Raw genomic sequence first — 16,236 nt, 5'->3', positions numbered from 1 at the left:
CCCCACGGGGAGAAAATGGGCTGGAATCTCCACAGGACAGATGGTCAAATTCATATTAGTATTAGAATTGAAATCTGGAATTAAAAACTAGTCTGATGTCAACCATGGTGATATTGTTGATAATTGCAAAAACCCATCTGGCTCACTAAATGTCTTTTAGAGAAAGAAAACTGTCATCCTTACTTTGTCTGACCTACATGTGACCTAGACGGCATTGTGGTTGACTCTGTTGTACTGAAAGCCTAAAGAAAGATAAAATACTGGATGGACAAACCAGCATTGCCAGTGAGAATCTCAGTCCTATTAATCCACCTATCTAACATCTGGGAGCTTGTGCCAATACTGGGAGTGGTGTGCTACACACTAATCAATTATCAACTTGGCATAGTCAGACTCAGGGAATCATACATTGCTGACAGTGTACTAGACACTACTGTCCCATACCTATGTCCTGTCCTACCAGCAAGACACACCTACAAGAGGTGATGTCAGGTAAGCGATGTGCGGTCGGGAGGAGAATTGCACATGGAGTCCTCAGCAATAACTTCAGCCTCATTAAGTGAAACATGGGCAAGGCAATGCCGTACCCCACCTGGCTGATGAATCAGTACTTCTCTACCTTGAACCACAATTAGAGGAAGTACTGAGGGTGGTAATGGCACAGAATATATTCTGTATGGGGACTTGAATGTCCATTACCAACACTGGCTTACAGCTCCACTACTGATTGAGCTGGCTGAGTCCGATAGGACATAGCTGCTAGTCTCGGTCTGTGGCCAGGTGGTGAGGGAACTGACAGGAGGAAAATACTTACTTGATCTTGTTCTCACTAATTTGCCTTTCACAAATTCTCTGTGACAGTACTGTAGAGGAGACCACCATACAGTCGTTGTGGAGGTGAACTTCCATACTCACACTGAGGATACCCACCATCATGTTGTACTGTTTTCCAGTGGTCACTATAGGGCTCAGTTTTGGGCTGCTTGATGTCTGTGGCATGTATTGAGGATTTAAACTTAAATGTGGGAGGCATTATCAGGAAATTTGCAGACGACTCACAAATTGGTGAAGAGTTGTTAGTAAGGAGGATGGCTGGTGGACTGCAGGAAGATGTCAATGCTTTTGTTTTGAGTGGAAAGAGAAGTGCCAAACTGAATTCAAAAGAAGAAGTGGAGGTGCTGTATTTAGGGAAGTCAAACAAAGCACCAATAAACAGGAGAATATTAAGAGAGGTGGAGGAAGTGAGAGACCTTGGAGTGCATGTTCATAAGAACCTGAAAGTGGCAGGACAGGTATATAAGGTGGTAAAGAAAGCATATGGGATGTTTTCCTTATTGGGCAAAGTATTGAACACAAAGATGTAATCTTGGAATTATGGAAGATATTGGTTAGACATCTGGAGTATGTGAACAGTTCTGGTTACCAAACTACAGGAAGGACATAACTGCTCGAGAGAAAAGACAAAGGAGATGAACAAGATTGCTGCAGGACTTGAAAATTACACCTATGAGGCAAGATTGGAAGGGTCAGCATTGTTTTCCTTAGAACAGAAGAGGCCGAGGGTTGATTTAATTGAGACATAACTATAGATGGGCAATAATGCTGACCAGCCAGTGACACCCATATCCCTCGAAACAGTAAAACATAAAAGGCCTGAGATTGAATAGAGAAGGAAGACCTGGTTTCTTCTAGAAAAAGGTCAAGTACCAGGTCAGATAGATCAGAAGGAACATGAAGAAAGCACTCAAAGAGTGGTGGGTGTGTGGAATTTGTTGCTCCGTTTGGTGACTGGGGTGAAAACCCTCATCTGATTTAAAAGGAACCTGGGTCAGCACCTGAAGGTTTATAATCAACAGAGTTACACATAAGGTATTGGAAAGTGGGATTAGAAAGGATGGCTAGTTTGTTCAGCCAATGCAGACACAATGGGCTGAATGGATAATTTCTGTGCCATACTTTTCTATGGTTCTGTGGTTCAACTAGTTTTATCACTTGCAATCATCTTTGGGTAGATTTCTCATTGTAATTCCTCTTAAATGTCCAGATAAAACACACCAAGAGAGTGTTATTCTGATAATATTGCTTACTTAAATATTACAGAAAGGATGAGTTTTATCTGTTACTGAGATGACAGTTTATGAAGCTGGGAATGAATCATTCATCCAAAGGAAACACTGAATTTTAATTTTAATTCATCAAACAGTATCCTACCATACCTCCCAGTGGTCCTGCTCAAATGGACTAGGAGAAGGGGAATTGACAAGACATAATTAAATGAAGTCAGCAATAATAAAACTTTTCTGTCCCCTGTGGTATAAAACCTGTCAAGAGCAAAGTGCCTATTCACTTTGGCTTTGAGTAAAATAGGATGTAGAACCCATTCCCAGAGACTCCAGAAGTATCAAACACAGCTTATTCTATTTGATAGAATACTGATGCCATCACATCCAATATCTGAGAACATATGTTTAAAATATATTGAAAGAATCATCAGAAATCATTACCAGTTAGTCCATACTATTACTGTTAGTGATTATGTTCCATGTGTATCACATTAGTTTTAGTTTAGAAATCCGTGTACACATATGCATAAATGTTTTAAATATATATGAATTATACAAAATTGATTTCTGTTGATGAAAAATGGATTTTGACCTCAGGGATAGTATAAAATTCTCTTAGGCTGGGAACTGCATGGTCGCTGAGACTGTAAAACCCACCATACTTTGACTCAAAAACTAATTTTAACGTGAACTTCAGAAGAGTACCTTCTGCTGCATCAGTTGTGAATGATTCGACTTTCAACATGATTATAGCTGCCTGGGCATATTGCTCATTTATGTCAAGCTGTGGATTGCTGTGGGCCTGCAGTTATATTGATCAGGGTCGAGTATTCTTAGAACTGACAGATTAGTCCAAACTGGATTCAGACACATACGCCAGAGATGACAGGACTGGCTGTGTGTTCACTGCAGGAATACTTTGTAATACAGATTGCAGGAGGTGGTAGAATTGAGGCAATTGCTTTGGAAAGTTTTTCTTGGGAATTACCCTCTGGGCAATTAGGGATTTATTGCCCATTCCTAATTGCCCAGAGGATACTTAAGAGTCAACTACATTGCTGGACTCACATGCAGACCACATGTAGGTAAGAACAGCAGTTTCCTTTCCTATAGGACCTTCATGAATCAGATTGACAATTGGCAAAGACATAGTCACTGTTCGACTCTCAATTCCAGATTATTTATATTGAATTCAAATTTCACCATCTGCAATGGTGGGATTCAAACCCAATTCCCCAGGGCATTACATGGGTCTCTGGATTAATAGCCTAGTGACAATATCACTAAACCATCACTTCCCCATCCAACGCATCTCGTCCATATCCCACATCTCCGCCCTCAGACTCCACCCCTCCAACTGTAACAAGGACAGAACGCCCCTGGTGCTCACTTTCCACTCTACAAACCTTCGCATAAACCAAATCATCCGCCGACATTTCCGGCCATCTCCAAAAAGACCCCACCACCAGGGATATATTTCCCTCCCCACCCCTTTCCACCTTCCGCAAAGACTGTTCCCTCCGTGACAACCTGGTCAGGTCCACGCCCCCCTATAACCCACCCTCCCATCCTGGCACTTTCCCCTCCCACTGCAGGAACTGTAAAACCTGTGCCCACACCTCCTCCCTCACCTCTATCCAAGGCCCCAAAGGAGCCTTCCACATCCATCAAAGTTTTACCTGCACATCCACTAATATCATTTATTGTATCCGTTGCTCCCGATGCAATCTCCTCTACATTGGGGAGACTGGGCGCCTCCTAGCAGAGCGCTTTAAGGAACTTCTCTGGGACACCCGCACCAATCAACCACACTACCCGTGGCCCAACATTTCAACTCCCCCTCCCACTCTGCCGAGGACATGGAGGTCCTGGGCCTCCTTCACCGCCGCTCCCTCACCACCAGACGCCTGGAGGAAGAACGCCTCATCTTCCGCCTCGGAACACTTCAATCCCAGGGCATCAATGTGGACTTCAACAGTTTCCTCATTTCTCCTTCCCCCACCTCACCTTAGTTCCAAACTTCCAGCTCAGCACTGTCCCCGTGACTTGTCCGGACTTGTCCGACCTGCCTAGCTCCTTTTCCACCTATCCACTCCACCCATCCACTCCACCCTCTCCTCCCTGACCTATCACCTTCATCCCCTCCCCCACTCACCCATTGTACTCTATGCTACTTTCTCCCCACCCCCACCCTCCTCTAGTTTATCTCTCCATGCTTTCAGGCTCACTGCCTTTATTCCTGATGAAGGGCTTTCACCCGAAATGTCGATTTTACTGCTCATCGGATGCTGCCTGAACTGCTGTGCTCTTCCAGCACCACTAATCCAGAATCACCTCCCCATAGTCAGCAGAAATGAAGCGAAGCTACTAAGGAGGCCTATGGCTCCGCTATGCATTTATGTATTGCAAAGATAGCGAGTTAGTAATAGAGTCAGAGGGATTTTACAGCATGAAAAAAGATCCTTCACCCCATCTTGTCTGCAACGGAGCATGAACAAATTCTGTTAACATTAGCAGTTGCTGTTGTATATAATACCTTGCCCAATGAAGGAAATCACCTCATTTTCTTTCTTTGCTCCCTTATCTACCCATCTTGTCACATTCAGGGACCTGCGGACATGAAATTCAAGGTCTCTCACTTGCTCTACCCCTCTCAATATCCTCCCATTTATTGTGTATCCTCTTGTTTGTTCTGTCCAAATGCCTCAGCTCACTTCCCTCCAGGCTGAATTCCATTGCCACTTTTTTTGTATGAACACATTCTACCAGAATTAGTAAAAATCTGGAATCAAAATACAGCAAGCACTGAAGAGGAAATGTAGTAGAAAGTAGATCGGACAAGCTTAAAATAAAATATGAGAGTGCTAAAGTTTTATACTGACTTAAACTAGGTTAGAAGAAAGCACTATACAGAACAGCAGCCATAACTGCCGACTGCGGTTAAGAAATGTCATCAAAAAGGCAGAGAGGTTGCTCCCTGTCTTCTTTATAGGTGGCACGGCGGCTTGGTGGTTAGCGCTGCTGCCTCTCAGTACAGGGATCTGGGTTTAATTCCAGCCTTGGGCGACTGCCTGTGTGCACATTCTACCTGTGTCTGGGTGGGTTTGCTCCGGTTTCTTCCCACAGTCCAAAGATGTGTAGGTTAGGTGAATTGGCCATTCTAAATCACCCATAGTGTTCAGAGATGTGTAGGTGCATGAGTCAGGGGAAATGTAGAGCAATAGGGCAGGGGAATGGGTCTGGGTGGGTTGCTCCTGGGAGGGTGGGTATGGACTTGTTGGGCCAAATGGCCTGTTTCCACACTGTAATGATTCTATGATAATTAAACATTGAAGTTTACAAAGAAAAGACTCATTCATTATTAATTTGAAAAATTAAGAATTTAAAAGTCCACAGTGATTAACTTCACATTTCACCAGTTACTTTATAGGCACCCACATGCTCTTAACATGAAGGGATTTGCTATTTTCCTAGTTTCTTTCCCCAGAATTGAGCTAAGTGAGATGTGAAAAAACAACGTGTATTTATATAGCATCTTTAATGTGGTGAAATATGCTGAATCACTTTGTGGTGACAAAGTTACTTCAGGAGATATCCGGATAGAAATCTGGAGGTTGGAAGAACAGTCTTCAAGGAGGGAACATCACTGTAAAAGCTTGTTTCTTCCGAAGGCACAAAGTCCACAGACAATCTATCTTGCTTTTAAACAGTACTTTTGACCTACTCTTTTGCCGAAGAAGAAGCATGCTTCTGCCGTACTTACCAATGCATTCTGGCTCATTATCACTCCAGCGAGGTTTGCTGCCATTGACGCAGGTGAGGGAAGAGAAACCTTGCAGACGGTAACCTGTGTTGCAGTAGAAATGCGCCACTCCACCGGGATGGAGGCTGGTGACAGACACATCGCCAGAGGAAGGCTTCTGTGGAAATCCACAGCTAAGTAAATAAGCTGCAGAAAGACAAGAGAACAATTTTAGAACTAAATAAAAAAATCTAATAAAATCCATTTGGGAAAGAAAATTACAGGCAGTGCTTTAATAACATTCCAAGAGCATTGGGCATCCTTCTCTCACTGGCAGCATCTGGATGCCATTCTCTTTGAAGGAGAAACAGAAGTGAATTCAAATGAAATCAAAGTCTACAGTGAATTAAATAAGAACAAAAGAATGCTGCAAATATTCAGTAGGCCAGGTGACATCTGTGCCCTGTTGAGTATTTTCAGTATGCTGTTTTCTTGTTTCTGAATTTTATAGTCTTTTGTGTCACAGTTAATGTGCAGAAATAGTTTCTACTCTGCACTAATAAATTCCATGGGCAACAGCCAACTCCAATTCTTGTTAATACTCAAGTGAAACTGATTTTCATGTTTTTGGCTCTTCAAGGACTGCTTTCATCTCGCATTGTCTGCTCGAATGTGGACTCTTGGTGATTATTTTTGAAAACATGTCGTAATGTTGTGATTTTCCTCTGCTGTAGGTACAGCATGATAGCAAACCTAGAGCCTACCTCAGTCACAGCGGGGATTGAACCCTATTGGCAATAGTCAGATCCACACATTGGGTATCTATCTGACTGAGCTAACTCGAAACAGAATAAGCACTTGATAATCATATTTGATAAATGCATCGATAGGGCATTGGGGTCAGAGTTTCTGCAATGATATCAGGCTGAAATGAGGTGGCGGTTTTTCACTCAAAGGGTCTCAAATCTTTGGAACTCTTTGCCAAAGGAATTATGGGATGTGGAGAGTCATAGTGTCATAGAGATGTACAGCATGGAAACAGACCCTTCGGTCCAGCCCGTCCATGTCGAGCAGATATCCCAACCCAATCTAGTCCCACCTGCCAGCACCTTACCAATATCCCTCCAAACCCTTCCTATTCATATACCTAACCAAATGCCTTTTAAATGTTGCAATTGTACCAGCCTCCACCACTTCCTCTGGCAGCTCATTCCATACATGTACCACCCTCTGTGTGAAAAAGTTGTCCCTTAGGTCTCTTTTATATCTTACCCCTCTCACCCTAAACTGATGCCCTCTAGTTCTGGTCTCCCCCACCCCAGGGAAAAATACTTTGTCTATTTATCCAGTCCATGCTGCTCATAATTTTATAAACCTCTATCAGGTCACCCCTCATTCTCCGATGCTCGAAGGAGAACATCCCCAGGAAGGAAAACAAGAAAATCACCCATGATCTTGTTGAACATCAGTGCAGTCCCGAAGAACCAACTGGCCTACTTTAGCTCTTACTTCATATGTTGTTATGTTCTTATAGTAATCCCTGAGGACTACATTGGAATAATCAGGGCACAGTATAAATCCTTGTCTGAGGCTCAACCTTCTGACTCTGAGACAAGAAAGGTACCAACTGAGTGAACTGTAACATTGTGGGGATTATCGAGGCTTGAAAATCAATAATAAGAAGTAAGAGGGACTGTGTTGCAGCCAAAATATTTTCTCATTCCAGTGAAATCAGAATGGCCCAATGAGAAAAATTACTCTAAATTTATTCCCAAAAATATAACAGTTGCAAAATCAACTTTGGGATCTTAAAATAAGATAAGCACAATCAAAAGATTCTTAATAACAGTTCACAGTGCAGCATGCTAGTGTACCAGTAATCAATGGGATTTTTTTTTAGTGTTTACAATTATTCATAAGTTTTGTTAGGAAGGTGGATGGAGACTAGCAAGAAGAACATAACTTGAAAGTGAGCCAAGCTTGTAAAAATAAAATCAGTTCAATAATGCTACTTCTCTTTGTAAAATCCAATGTAATCTTAGAGGAGCTGTAAATAGCATTTAGAATCCTCTTAGCAGCTTTCAAACTGTTCAGAGTTTGTATTGTGTTTCTTGACAGAAATTAGTTTGTGCATATTTATAACCATCCCAAAGAGTAACTGCATGTGTCAACTCAAAATAACTCGGTATGACCTATAAATCAATCATACTGATCCACTTTCTATCTCTTGCTAAATTTGTCCTTTCCCCTATCTTTCCTCTTCACGAGACATTGTCTTCTTGATACCTCAGTCAAGTGATTATTAGCCTTGCACAAGGTGGGGTGGTGATCGGCAGGGGATATTTGATCAGGCTGATTTATCCATTTTGGGTCTGGTCCAATATTGATAGCCCACACAAGTCATATGGTAGCAAACAGCAGTGGAATCCTGACTCTTTTCTTCCTTTCCTAACCTTAGCTTGTCCTGACTGAGATTAAGTCAATTAGTAGATGCCCAGATTGAATCAATACAAGATTTTGGAGTGTTGAAATTTGTGACTCAATAAACTTGCTGAGACATTGATGACTCCTGGTTCATAATAACATTAAACATAAATTTTCAAAGTAGAAGTACAGAACATTGCTGTGTCATCAGACTAAATATAATAAATGTATTGCCAGATTTCCCATAAAAATAACAACGGATTTTGAATCACATGAACATAATCCACATGAATGTAATTTTTCCAGTCTCTTTTCTGTGGAATTTTACTGACAATGAAAACATCAAGGAATGAGTTGAAGTATGCTATAAAAACTGGTTATTTTTATCTGTATGTTTATAGAAATCCTGATTATACAGGAAGATATTTTGTAAAGCAATCAATAGGAGTTGACTTGAGCAGCAGCTGAGCATATTTCCCAAATTTAGATTGTGTTGCATTCATTCCTATTGATAAAGATATTTCAGATTTTGAACTCTTAAATTCCTCCATCAGAGACTACATGCACACTGGATCCATACAAAACACAAAGCAGTGCAATTAAAATTATGGCATCATATCAGTTTATACTGTAAAACAAGTTGTTCTCAATATAAATGAGAAGTTTCCCTCAGGATACAGTTTGTAGTGAAATAAATATTACCATCTTTTACATAAATCCCATGCTGCAATCCCATTACTGTTCAATTTACACAATTGAAAGTGTCTCTTCATCTATTGCTTTCAGCCATAATATCCTATCAACAAAATAGGAATGGAAAAATATATAGAAGAAAATAGCTTGCAAATCCCATTAAGCAAATGCCTCCCACACGTGTACAATCTTACCCCTTATCTCCTCTTGTCATGATGCTTCTCAATTCTCAAACTGACTGAACTATTTATCCACTTCCTCAGGCAGAGTCTTATAGGGGCCTGAATGACATGGGTCATGGTATGAAATCTGGGAGGATCACTCCATGCACTATCAAGTCAAGTCTTTCTTGGTGTCAAGGACAATTCAATTGCATTTTTCTACAGAGTTCCAGACATCTAGGCTAAATTCTTGCTAGGGAGAGACGAGATGCTTTTAATGGGGATGGTTGCTTATTAACAGCTTCATTAACTACAAATCTCATCTCAGTAATATGCAGCTTCCTATTTTACCACTCACTGCAAGGAAACTGGATATTCACAGTTCCCAACATGAAAGTTAGAGGGGCTAACTGCTGACTGCCCAGCATTGCAGATTTTAAGAATAAATTATAAAAAGGCAAAAAAAATTCAGATCAGCAGTCTTCTGACCGAGTCCTTGCTGGCACCTCGTCTCCATTCTGCACCAGGCCCTGACTCCAGACCACACCTGGATTTACCTCAGGGTTCAAAAGGCCGGGAGATTGCTCTGGCACCACCAGGCCAAGAGACCATCAAGTACTGCCTGAAGACCGTTGTGCTGGTTGCTGGGAGATTACTATGCCAGGCCAAGCGGACTCCACACTGGGCTGGCAGACTGCCACACTGGGCCAAGAGGCCACCAAGTAAGTCTGAAAGGACGCCTTGTCGGGTCTGTGCTGAGGCCGCGATGTCTGAGGCCATTAGGTCAGATGTTGAAGGCTGCAAGGCCTGAGGCCAGGAGATCTGACACTGTGAGGTCAGGGGGATGGGAGGTTGGAGACTGTGAGGTCAGGATGTGGGAGGTTGGAAGACTGTGAGGTCAAGGGCTGGAAGGTCGGAGACTGGGAGGTGAAAGCCTGAGAAAAGGTTGACAATAAAAGACAAAAGAGAGAGAAAGGAGAGAAAAGAAAGAAAACGAATGGTTGGAGTGGATGAGGTCCAGCTGCAGAGTCCTGCTCTGCTGTGACCATAGAGAGAGAGAAAGAGAGAGAGAGAGTGAGAAAGGGTAAGGATTGATGCTTAGAAAACAAACTTATGAGGGAAACAGAAGATAGTGACTTCAGAATTCTAACCATTTTGTTTGAGGACACTTTAAGTAGTGTACTCTACATCAGTTAAATAGCATGCCCAATCAGCGACAGCAGGTGTCCAAAGATTGATGATGGTAAGGCAAAGGGACAAGATCACATGAATTATCACATTCTAAACAAGAGTTATTCACCTTATATTTATTGCTGTGCCATCCAGTCTAATTTCCAACAAGCTACTGATTGAATTCATTTTGAAAGTACAGGTTGACATTGACTGAGTTGGCAACCCTCAAGACACCAAAGGAAAGTGTAATAAAACTATCCCAATCATAGCATTTATGTAGAGAATGTTACAAAGCACTCTTTAATAGGAGGATCACAGGCTGGCAGAGGGAAACAAGAGGAAAATAGATGAGTGAACAAACTCCAAGCTTTAGAAAAAGATTTAAAATAGAGGAATCAATCTCAATTGAAAAGAGAGTTAGAATGTTTTGAAGAGACGAGGCCATGGAGGGATTTGAAAATGCACATGAGAATTTTAAAATCAAGGTATTGATTGGCTAGGAGCCAATGTAGATTAGCTCTGAGTTAAGACACAGACAGTGAAGATTATAAGAATCTCAGCAAAATGTACAAGATCAGCCAGGAGTAATCAAGTCTCAAAGTAACCAAAACACGGATGAGGGCTTTAGCAGCAGATGAGACTGAACCAGGAATGAAGTCAGGCAATGCCACAGAGATAGAAATAGACAGTTTTAATGAGGGCATATGTATGAGGTCAGAAGCTTGTCTTTGGATTAAATATGACCGCAACTTTTCCAATAGATAGACTTTTCACACTATTGTCAGGCAGAGGGATGGGACTTGGTAACTTGGAATGGAATTTGCAGTGGGAACTAAAAACATTGACTTCAATCTTCCTAACATTTATTTGGAGAAAATTTGTGTTCGTCTAATACTGGATGTCAGAAAAACAGCCTAGCAAATTAGTGACAAGAGAGTCTTGTTTTTAAAATTCTCATGTACATTTTCAGATCCCTCCAATGCATCATCTCTGAATTCTCCTCAAACCCCATAACCTTCCATGATAGTGAAACTACTGTAACCCTGCTCTCCTTAGCATCCTCAATTTAAACACTCCATCAGTGATGGCTATGCCTTCAATTTTGTAAGGACAAAACTTTGGTATACTGTTCCTTCACCTTTATGCCTCTCTACCTCACTTTCCTCCTTTAACACTTTGACTAAGCTTTTTGTTATTTGATCTCATTATCCTTCTGTGACTCAGTGTCTTTTTAGTTTTGTAATGCTCCTGTGAAGCACCTTAGAACATTTCATTGTATGATTGATGGATATTTCATTATTATTTATTTTGAGTTTGATTTGTTGAATTTTGAACTGATGGCATATGGGCTTTTCTGTGACTCTGAAGGTGTTGAATAATTAACTTCTAAGCAATTCTGTAGTTGTGCCAATTTATTTTAAAACAATGTTAAGACAAAGATTTCCTGGACAGATTTTTTTTTCCTTTACGTTGGGAGAATTTTACAAGCAAACAAGGTGAATAGTTGTGCATTAGGCTCTAGTTTAGAAAGTCAGGGATTTGTTTCTTTTCTTCAGGGAACATACCCACAGCTTGGAAAAATCATTTTATTAGTTTCAGTTTAGGAAGTTCTGTCAAGGTTGTTAGATGAACATAGATGTGCAAATCTGTTGCTGTTGCAAAACGGAGAAGATAGTTTAGAATTTTTATGAAAGGTTATTTCAGAAAAGAAGTTTAGTAAAAGTTCCAAACCAGAATGTTTGGTTAAAACCCTGAAGAGATTATTTGAATCTGAGAGAGTTTAAGCTCAATTGTAGAAAGGTTCCAAGAAGAAGCTATAGATCCTCAGGAGTAGGAGCTGAAGCCCCAGTTAAATTAAAACCTATAGAGGTGATAGAGAAGGACATTGTTTGGTGTGTGTGCTATAAAAGGTTCTTTTGGGATTAACAGAATTAGCTACTTATTGTGTTCTGTGTTTCAAAATCTTTAAGTGTGTGTTATATGTAAAGTGTTTAGTTTAGTTTATTATATCGTTATTACTTTTGCAAAACAAACTGCTGTTTTGTTGTTAAACAGGTTTCTGCAGTATTGCATATTCCTTTTTAATGAAAGGCCACCTCAGCAATAAAGTTTGCTCTAAGCTATACAGCATTTGGAGGGTCTGTCCATGCTGATCAGCATGTGGATACACTGACATCTGGTTCAGGTAGACGTAGACATGGGACAATGTGCAAACTCCACACAGACAGATTTTCCAAGGCTGATGTCAACCCGGGTCCCTGGCACTGTGAAGCAGCAGCGCTGAGCCGACCTGCCACCCACTTGGGCTATGACTCAAACTAGGTTTTTTGAATATTGGAATCTAGCAGTGACAATGTACAAATTTGTAATCATATAGTAGGCATACTTGGGAAGTTCAAATAATTTTCATTTGAGCCAAACCATGCCAGTTAAATTTGGAAGGTTTTCTAGATTTCAGAATTCAGAACTACAAGGCAGAATGCAGACTAACCATTGTATACAAATAGAGACATTGAACACCTCGGATTAGATTATGGTTTCTTTGCATAGTCAAGTAAGCATTTTTATCTTAACATTTTGACACTAGCATGCCTCTTCTTCAGAACTGCCAGATGTTACAAAAGGAGCAGGAGTTGGCCATTCAGTAGATTAATCCTACTCCACCATTTTCCAAGAGTATACTGACCTGACCCAGGCCTCAACTGATGTTGGATAATATAGCCGAACTTCCTGAGCTTCTCCAGTGCTTTCTGGTTTTATTTCAGATCTCCAGTATGTTTGCTTTCATAAACATTTATTGGCAACAGCTTTCTTGTCTCACTGCTTGCCTCCCTTCATTTTGTTGAAAAGTCTGTGAAGAAATTTCTCTTGAGGAAACTACATCAACATTGATTTTCTTTTAGTGTTTTTAAGGGATGTTTGGCCTGGTTATAAAAATATTAAACATTACACTTCAAAAAAACTGCATACATTGACAAACTTCCAGTGGACTAAAGGACATGCTTTCCATTTCTGCAATTCTGCTCCATGCTGGGAGGATGTAATGGCTGCACAGCTTCAGCCTTGGGTTTTTAACTAGTTATTTTCGGAAGTAGAGATTTTATCCTTAAATACATTTAAGGTAGGAATGTAAAGGCCCAAACTTTCTAACAATCGGACAGAAGGTATCTGAGGGTGTAAGTTCCTGCTGAGTGACTGTGAGGTTGTGGGCTGAAGCAAACAGACAGGCAGACTCACATTTGGGATTTAGGACTTGATGTTTCAGAAGCAGGTAAGGGCAGTTCAGTTTCCAATCTCCGGGCTGTTCATTCCACTGGGTCCCCACCCCAATCCTTTCTATCTACATTGCCAAGTTCTAAGCAACGTCCAATTCATTAAGACTGCAGCCCACCACTCAGGCTGTGAAACCTCATGCCATTTATGTTAGATCTATGGCCCTGTTTCCACGTTTCTATCCACTTTATTTCTTGGAAAGACTTGAAAAAAATTGCCCAGATCATATGCCCATTGATCAGTGACTCACCTCCATAACACCTAGACCACATTCCTCCATGCCCAATGCTCTCAAACACCCTCTCCCTATGATTTTGATTGTTAGCATCTCCCTGGTATTCTCAAAATCTCAAATCTCCAATAAAAGCCATCCTTTCCACACACTCTCCCCAATCTCCTTGAGTAACATACGCCTCCCTCCCTCCACCCACTGTCAAACTACCAATAGATCCAATGAATGCTCCTATGTCTGCACCGAGACTTCTACATCACAGGACGATCTCTCAAGTGGGCACAGTGACGGCATTTGCCAAAATGCCCACCTCATCCTACCCCTGTTCTTATAACTAATGTGACAAATGTTCTACTACCATTGAAAAGTTTGATTTGAATTGGGCAGGAAATGCATTCTCATAATTGCTATGAAGATAACAAAAATAACAGCAACAGGATATAGATAGACTGGAGACTTGGGCGGAAAAGTGGCAGATGGCTTTCAATTCAGACAAATGTGAGGTGATGCATTTAGGCAAGTCTAATTCTAGAGTGACTTAAACAATGAATGGAAGAGCTTTGGGAAATGTTGATGGGCAGAGAGATCTGGAAGTGCAGGTCCATTGTACCCTGAAGTTTGCTGCACTGGTGGATAGAGTGGTCAAGAAGGCATGTAGTATGTTTGCCTTCACTGGATGGGGTATTGAGTATAAGAGCTGGCAAGTCATGTTAAAATTGTACAAGACATTGGTTCGGCTGCATTTAGAATATTGTGTACAGTTCTGGTCACCACATTACCAAAAGGATTTGGAGAGGGTGCAGAGAAGGTTTACGAGGATATTGCCTGGTATGGAAAATGCTAGCTATGAAGAAAGGTTGAATAGGTTAGGCTTATTTTCACTAGAAAAAAGGAGATTGAGGGGGGCACCTGATTGAGGTTTACAAAATCATGAACGGTATAGAGTGGGTGGATAGAGGCAAGCTTTTTCCCAGGGTGAAGGATTCAATAACCAGAGGTCACGCTTTCAAGGTGAGAGGTGGAAAGTTTAAGGGGAATACACATGGCAAGTACTTCACACAGAGGGTGGTGGGTGTTTGGAACGTGTTGCCAGCAGAGGTGGTAGAGGCAGGCACAGTAGATTCATTTAAGATGCGTCTGGACAAATGCATGAGTAGGTGGGGAGCAAAGGGATACAAATGCTGAGGAATTGACCAACAGGTTTAGACAATACATTTGGATCAGACCAGGCTTGGAGGGCCGAAGGGCCTGTTCCTGGGCTGTAAATTTTCTTTGTTCTCTTTGTTCTTTGTATTGAAATGACTTGAAGCAGACCAATTGTCATCTCAAGAGTTAAGACAGGCATAATGCTTATGTGTGTTGTAATTAAATAGGAAATTGAACAATCCAACTTTTCCTTTGTACCACTTCATACAATAGGAATCTGGAATGCCTGTTGAAATGTGAAAAGTTTGCCCTGACCGAGTCAATGCCTGTTTTTTACAAAAACAGAAATCACTGCTTTGCACTTAATTACTCTAATAAACAATGATTCGAAGAACAGGGAGTGCAGTGATGTGCCAAATGGTGGCTGTCAAACAAAAAAACCAAAAGCTATTATCAATAATTTGTCTAAATGCAATTCCTGAAAAAGCTGGATCTTTGAAATAAAAGTAAACTGACTATTGACAGGGCACTGTACTATTTCAGTGATGATAGGTATGACAGGACAACAAGGCTAATGCCTGATTGATAGCGAAGAACTCATTCTAAAACATGCTGAATACGCCTGCAATTATCTTCCTTTCTCCTAGTAAACCACCTCATACACACCGAGAGGGAACAAAAGGCAAAAAACAATCAATCTGATTGCCTACCATCCTCAAAGGCACCCAACTCCCGACCATGCTACAATTGAAGTAATTTAGCTCATCTTTCCTATTAAACAAAATGCATAGCAGTGACAATGGAAGGCATTGCAAATTATCGGGGCTGGTTAACCCATTGATAGCAACAAATGTTAGTTCAATAGGTTCGGAAATCTCAATTTCAAATGCTGGCATGTAATCCAAAACAGCTTTGTTTTAATTGCTCTCTTTTCCATTGCCTTTCACTATTGGATCCCTCTGGTCAAGTATTCCCATTGTATTCATTGATCTCTTCTTGTTATCTATATTTGACATGTGAGCCCACATGATGCTCACTGATGATTGCTAAGAAAGCTGCTCACATGGATCTAATGATTGCTTTTGCATGGATTACCCTTTCCTGAAGTCAGGTTAAGTCTGATTATAAGTCAAAGGGATCTACATACATCCAATATGATCAAGTAGTGCAAACAGCCAATTATATTCTAGTATTTGCATATAAATGTATTTAGATATATATGTAGGATTAGGGAGAAATTAAACGCCATAATAATTCTTTCAAGAAAAATATAAAATAAGAATTTTATTGCATTGGAGAAATTTGACGAACCACAAATATAAAATTGTA

The 16,236-nt window shown here is 40.9% G+C and overlaps 1 protein-coding gene across 1 annotated transcript in view; it reads right to left on the bottom strand.

Moving 5' to 3' along the window:
• Positions 1-16,236, bottom strand: part of sez6b (seizure related 6 homolog b) — a 428,333-nt gene that overhangs the window by 143,644 nt on the left and 268,453 nt on the right. The window contains exon 4 of the mRNA XM_060847773.1: positions 5,827-6,012. Coding sequence (XP_060703756.1) covers positions 5,827-6,012 — 186 coding nt within the window. The remainder of the gene's footprint in view (positions 1-5,826; positions 6,013-16,236) is intronic.

Source organism: Hemiscyllium ocellatum, chromosome 31, assembly GCF_020745735.1.
Source record: "Hemiscyllium ocellatum isolate sHemOce1 chromosome 31, sHemOce1.pat.X.cur, whole genome shotgun sequence".
Taxonomy (NCBI): domain Eukaryota; kingdom Metazoa; phylum Chordata; class Chondrichthyes; order Orectolobiformes; family Hemiscylliidae; genus Hemiscyllium; species Hemiscyllium ocellatum.
The sequence above is the reverse complement of the archived record's forward strand: the minus strand, read 5'-3'. Positions and strand labels throughout refer to the sequence as shown.